The 7,236-nt window shown below is 35.3% G+C and overlaps 1 protein-coding gene across 1 annotated transcript; it reads left to right on the top strand.

Moving 5' to 3' along the window:
• The first annotated feature begins 880 nt into the window (after positions 1–880).
• Positions 881–4,379, top strand: LOC145933682 (U-scoloptoxin(01)-Cw1a). Its single transcript, XM_083033650.1, has 5 exons — positions 881–1,039; positions 1,300–1,371; positions 3,418–3,540; positions 3,893–3,994; positions 4,094–4,379. The coding sequence occupies exons 2-5, from the start codon at positions 1,300–1,302 to the stop codon at positions 4,169–4,171; spliced, it is 375 nt and encodes a 124-aa protein (XP_082889776.1). The 5' UTR covers positions 881–1,039; the 3' UTR covers positions 4,172–4,379.
• Positions 4,380–7,236: the final 2,857 nt, after the last annotated feature.

Consider the following 7,236-nt stretch of genomic DNA (forward strand, 5'->3'; position numbering starts at 1 on the left):
TCTAATGTTATAGTACAAGGACGAAAATTTGTATCTAATACGAAAGTTTTCTCTATTTGTTTATGTATCAATTTAGAATCTATACTTACAATTTCACTATAAATATGTCGTTGCTTTCTCATCAGTTCGTGAATATAATTGCAAAATTTTTGTCACGTCACAATTTAAATCCGCGATTTTATCTCTGACGTGAACTGTATTTATAACCGTACAACATTTTTTTATTTTGCAATTCTAAACAGCAGCCGGAATAATTAGACACATAACTCTCAACAAAAAGTAGCTAATTTATTGAACAAATCTTGATTGAATAAATATCAAATGAAGCACACCGAATCTACTTTTAAATTCATTGATTAATTATAAGAATTAATATTTACTTGAGGAAATTAAATTTCAATACTATTTATGCATCGTTATATAAAATCTAGATTTCTTTTCTCTCTCCCTCTTTCTCTTTCTTCTCTCTCTCTCTCTCTTTCTCTTTTTTCTCATTTTCTGAGTATGGATAAAATTTTAATAAAGTTTTATGCAAAAATTTCAAATGCATGAAAAAAATAAGATCAATCATAATTGCTCAGACTTTCTTTATAAGAAAGATAACAAGAAAAGCAAATGCATTACCATCAAGTACAATGGTTACGAATATTTTCACGGGTGTTAGACCACAAGATGACGATTGCATAAGAGCAGAATCTCTGCTGCATCACAGGGGAACATCCCTCCTTCCATCGCTCTGGGATCTTCTCTTTCTCCGTTCGTCCGATGTGGGAGCCCCAAGAAAGAGAGACTCTCAAGAATCCCCCCTTTTTCTCAACCGATGTCTAAAGCCATATATATACCACCACCTCATAGAACAATCCTTTGAGAAAGATACTTTGGAAGTAGCATCGCCTTGTGAACCTAAAGTACTTCGGATAAATCATCACCATTCGTAAGTGCAGTGCACAGAAAACTGGAAAGGCAGGGAACACGAAAAGATAAATGATCACCACGCAGAACGATACTGCGGACTAAGGGGACGAGCTTTTTCGAAAAGGTAGGCACATGTGATTTTTTATCTCATCTCTCCCGTTAACTTTTTTTTTTACTTTTTGTTTCCAAAAAATTATCTGCTGCAGCACTTTAAAATTAAGTAGCCGAGAAATTGACAAAGTAAATGTATTCTGAGTGTTTAAATTTCTCGCACATATATAAAAAAAAATATCTTTACTGTTTCTCTTAATTATTAAATAATCAAGTCTTGAATTTTTTAGATAATTTCTTAATTATTAAATAATCAAGTTTTAAATTTTTTAGATGATTTCGAGATATCAAGTAGTCTGCGCTCTTTTGCTTTTTGGCGCGGTTTTAATCTATCAAACATTGGCGGTAAGTTAAAAAAATTTTTTGGTAATTTTTTCTCGCAACACACAAATCATCCTCCTAAAAAGTCAGAAATAATACCGCAGCTGTCAAAAAAATTATTTTTGCGAATCCACGAAAGATTATATCTTCAAACAATGATTGCACAATATGTATGACATTGTGGTGGAAGATATTTCGTAAATACCCCACTTTTACAAAACTAGCACGGTGGATTAAAGCACCAAATTATTATTTTCATCGCAGCTTCCCACGATGTATCGCGTAACAATAACATCGAGTGAACCATATCTGCACGCATCATCTTTTTCCAGGTGGTAACATTAAGTAATTCATTAATTAACCTGTGTTACGCGGACGTGCTTTCTCGCTTGTATACGAAATGCCTGGTTAGACGAGGTCGTCCAAAAGCACTCTAATTCATGAATACTTTCATCATTTCAAGATTATAAATAAATCGATTCTAAATAAACCGATATCTTTCGATAATAATAAAAAAATTTATCGCGTAAATACTTTTTCTTATCTTAACTTCAGGAATAATCGAAAAGAATTCATACATATTTTTTATAAAATATATTATACCTATATTAATAAATTTAAATAAAGAATAACGCGTACGTATAAATCCGGATTTACCGTATTCGATCTTGCAATTAGAAGACATATTTCACCGGAAACGACAACCGTGGAACCGATGAAAATCGGGATAGAAAATAATAAGCCGAGAAGTAAACTCAGCTTCAATGCCGCGAGGCTAACAAACGGAAAGATAAGATACTTAATTAATTTTAGCTCGCAGTATCCTGCTTCCACACGATTAATGCATCTTTCACCACATCATTTTGCAGCGCGATAAAATACTTCAATTATTTATTTGTACGAACAAAATTTAGCATATAATATTTAAGGCATATTTTATATTATCTTAATATCTTTGATCAAAACGCATACAATTTTAAATCCTTTGCTATATTTATCCTTATACTTTTCTCATCGAGCTTTCCTGTCGTGCTTTAATTTATGTGCATGCCATTTAAAAGTAAAAGCGCAATATAACGAGAATGTATCTTTTTAATGCCGTCTTCTATCCAAGCGTTAGAATCACCTGTTAGATTCGGCGCGGATAGAAAGAGGGGATGCCGATCATACATTTGCATACGTACACGTGAAATCGTAAACAAGAGATCGTATACAAAGCTATGGAGATGCGCATCCGCTTGGGAGGAACAATGTAACCCGACTTCCGGTCAGACATTGGCACGTGCACGCACTGAAGGGTCTCGAGCCGGCGCGTCGTGTGTTGCAACCGCCTTTTTATTCCTTTTCGTTTTGACTGATGGCCAATTGCGAAAAAGATCCTATATCGCGCTCTTTTTCCAGGCTCGAAGTAAAAAACACAAAAATTGCTCCTTAATTAAAAAGTCATTTGATAATGCTCATTAATTATAGATATTGATTGCAGACAAAATTCAGATTTCTAATTATATCATAATATTTACTCCAAAAAGCCCGGCAATAATCAAAGAATATACATATATTTTTATACGCATAACTGCAAGCTATTAATAGTAAAAAGTAACTGGTTTTACGTGAAATAAATTTTATGAAATTTATCGACATATACATCAATTTTAATGGCTCAACGTGCGTGCTCGCGTTAAAGAGAGAGGAAATGCAATTTATGGCGTGTATCCTCATTCGTGCCACATTCCATTGTCGAGATGATACGTGTTGAAATGTATTGTTATTTGTTCCAACGGAACAATAACGGCGGCAACGTGATTATGCTTCTCCAAGTTTCACTATTTTCACTAATTGTTTCGATGCAACCATCAAGATTTGCAATGGAAATTAATGCGTACTGCAAGTACAATCTACGATACTGATGTAATCGTTGCGCGACAGAGTGAAATCATAATAAAACCATAAATAAAATCATAACAATAAAAATGTTTTAATTCTTAAAAAAAATTATTTTTAAGCGAATTAATCACTACTTAAAAAAAATCATGATTATCTATGACACGCATAATCGTTGGTGCATTACAGCAAGTGGACGGTTACACACCTGGCGTGGACTATCCAATTTACAACTCGGTGCCTTTCGGACTCACGTTTACCTGTGGAGGAAAGCTACCTGGATATTATGCTGATCCTGAAGCCAGATGTCAGGTGCGTCCATATGGTCACCGAGCATGGTCTCATTTCAATATTCGAGATTATTTAAATGTATCTGCGCACCATGCGTATCATAATACTACCTACTGATCTCATTAATAAATATTAGAAAAAACGAGCCAGCTCATATAACAGATCATTCTTAAACAAATAATTTCCAAACTATTTTCTCTGAAAACTTAATTATAAAATATTAATTATAAAATATTTTAAAAAATATATATCTATGTAATTTTCTTTTGCTCGCAAGTTTAAAATATGAAAAGATTCATTTGGAACAAATTGCAAAATTTGTTGTCATCTGATAATTGGATAAAAAAAGTTAAATATTGGTATTTGGTTCAAGGTGTGGCATTGGTGCTTGCCAAATGGACGTCAGTTTAGTTTCCTCTGCCCAAATGGTACAGTCTTTAGTCAATCGACTCGCGTTTGTGACTGGTGGTTCAAGGTATACGTGTATCTAAAATATTTGACATAGATATCACTCTTATAGAGAGGTGATCATATTTTTAATTGTGTAATTTAAATTATATTTTTGACACTACAGGTCGACTGCGCTGATTCACCGAGACTTTACGGCAACAACGACGAGCTCTACAGAGATGTAAATGGGAACAAGATTTAACAACTCCTATATTTTAATTAATAGTTAATTGTGTATATTAATAAACTTTTTTATACATAATTTTTCGCGAGCGCAACGCTATCCGAAGTATTATTTGTATTCTACGAAGTATGTGAAGTACTACTATACGTACTGAATTCCTAGCTTGCCGATACAGGAAAGTAATAAGGATGTCTGCTTTATTTATCGCTGTTAAATAAAATAGAATTTGCCCGAAAAGGATTAGAAATTTTCTACAGTTATATAAATCGAATACTAATGTTTTCACGAAACATCGTTTCATTTTTAGTAACATATGTTCCTGCTTTCTAGCTATATGCTACATAAAACTTTCGCGAAAAATGTTAATTTCATATATAGATATACTAAAAAGATATATTATAGAAAGATCGTAAATTAAATAATACAACTTCTGTTTAAAAAAGGAACGATAAATTAATTGCAATTAACAAAGCGCTATTTGGAGCATTAAATAGAATTCACGTCGGACAATTTCTTGGCATGATTGGACAATAGAAAGTGAGAGCTCGTGACTGACCAGGCGAACCCCACCCTCTTCTCTATCTTTCTCCCTCGGATACTAACTTCGACATTTAACTGCTACACTTTTCCATTTGCGTTTTGCATGCGTGTCTCGTTATGCGAAACAGCTTTTCATCCTGTTTCGCAATTTTGTCTCATCGATCCAAGAATGCACTCAACTTTACAGCTTATCACGTTCGTGCATCATGTTATAGAAAGATCGACACTTTTATCGTCATTAGTGAACATTCATCGGATTCGATTATAAAGTTTTTCACATAAAACACACATATTTATAGAATTCCAAGGACAACATGATAAACACTCTCTTAATTGAGAGAGAATGGTCTTATAACGTGATGATAGTAAAAATAACTAATCGGAAAAACTAATCGGCTCTTATTCTTTTTTATGCACTTATAATTGTTGGTCCGAAGAGATAAGAAAATCGCAGAGAAAACTGGAATATGTATATTAAAATATAAGAGGATGCAAGATTTATTTATCGAGATATAAATAAAAACATTAGACCGCGGACGGACTTCTTATATTTTGTATATCAAAAATATATAATATAGCGCTCTCGCATCGAATAAAGCTGCAATCATAAAAATCATTAAGGACGGCAATTTTTCAACCAATGCAAAAAAATCAGGCTAAACCTGATTCCATATATTCGACCTTCCGCGCAAAGAAAGACCACAATCGCGAGCGAGCACAAGTTCAAAAAGAGGAAAAAGAGGAAAATGGAAAAAATGAAGAATGTCGTCCTTGGTCGTCGATGATAGAGGAAGAAAGGACTCGTCGACTTCTCAAGAGACTAAGAAAGCGCCGTGGATCCCGTATAATGAACAAAACCTGTGACACGAGGCCAGACGCTCCTTTTTGTAGTAAGCAGGATTCACTTCACTTACAATTAGTCGATTATTGATGAGACTTTTAATCCCCCTTTTAGGTACAAAGAAAGTTTATTTTAACATTTATATTGCATCCAATTTCAAATTAAATATCTAATTAACAACACAAAGACACAAAGATTATATCTCCTTTTAAATCAAGAATGAAATTTATTCGCGAATTTATAACGAATAAATAAAGTTGTAAATGTAAATTAAACCGCCAGAATTTTTCAATTTAATCCGAGAAATAAATAACTTTTTCGTAAATATATAAATGCGTCTGAATAAATTAGTATAATTTTTCGCTCATTATTACGTAACCAATGCAATGAATTTTTCGCATGATGTAACGACGGGAGTATAATATTTCTGACAACCAGTTCCAAATGATTATTACGCTTCCCACATGTAACGCAAATGGGGAAATCTTCCTACATATAACGTGATTGGCACATCGTTATTTTCTTCAAATGTCATTAGAAGTTGTTGATAAGTAGCATATAAATTCTGCGTGCTTAATGTCTCGTGTTAGCGTTTTAATCCTACAGAGAAGTATAATGGAGAAGATCCGGTTACTCTCTTTGGTATCGACGACAACATCCATTTGATTCGCGCGACCGTGAAGATAATTTATTAAAAATCCAAGGAGATGGGAATCGTATGCGTGATATCTCTACAAGTATTACGAAAGATGCGTCGCGGAGGAAAACTAATTGGAAGGAGCTTCCTACATCTCGTTAGAATTCACGCGATATCCTTATCAATTGAAACGTCAATTGAGACGTCATCTGCGACTATTTCTAGCCTTCATTGTCGAGATATTAATGCTCGACGTTCCACTTTCACTCGACGCATCTTTGATTGATCTTTCGTACGTATATCCTTGCAAGTGTGCAGGCTGAGTTTGCTCGGTGACAGATGACGAAGGGATCGCGGCAGGCTTAGAAACCTCTGAGAGCAATGTAAGACCTTTGATAAAAGCCTCGATAAAAACCTCCCACTACTCCATTTATATACACGCATATACTTAACATGACAATAGGTGTCGAACCGCTCACATTACAAATGTCATAAAAAATTTAACTGTGTACAAATCGACCGATTCCATCCACTCCCATCTGTCATTCAATTAAACCTAGATCTCTCACAAAGCTCGAATATAACGGCGATACTTAACTCGTCGACCGTAATGGATCAACAATAGAAATCAAACGATCGCGGCTATAATCATGCACATATATGTCATGCCCGTCGTAATTATACGTCAAAACGGCTCGTTGTAATGCGGAGTCGGAGGAGATTAATCCTGTCGCAATGCGAGAGCAAATATCACCGTCGCACGCAGCAATGACCTTAACAATTCGATATCGAGCCCGCTTTCCGGGTGTGAATGTGTGCGTGCGGGTGTTACGTCTGTGTGTCTTTCTCGTTCTGTCAGGTGGCGACGCAGGTGTCTGTCTTTCTACGTGCTCTGCCTATTCGCCGCGTGCGCGTGCCTTTCTCTCTCGACCCGGGGGCCTTAAGTCCCCGAAAAGATTACGCCAATGCTAGGATCGGGCCCCAAAGACGCCAATGCGCCGTTCGACTCCCTCCTCCGCCTTGTCGTCGGCCGTAGAAAGCTCTCAACCAGACGATGGTGGTCGG

Source organism: Prenolepis imparis, unplaced genomic scaffold (genome assembly GCF_030444845.1).
Source record: "Prenolepis imparis isolate NDT839.2.m4 unplaced genomic scaffold, iyPreImpa1.0 SCAF_3, whole genome shotgun sequence".
Classification (NCBI taxonomy): Eukaryota; Metazoa; Arthropoda; class Insecta; order Hymenoptera; family Formicidae; genus Prenolepis; species Prenolepis imparis.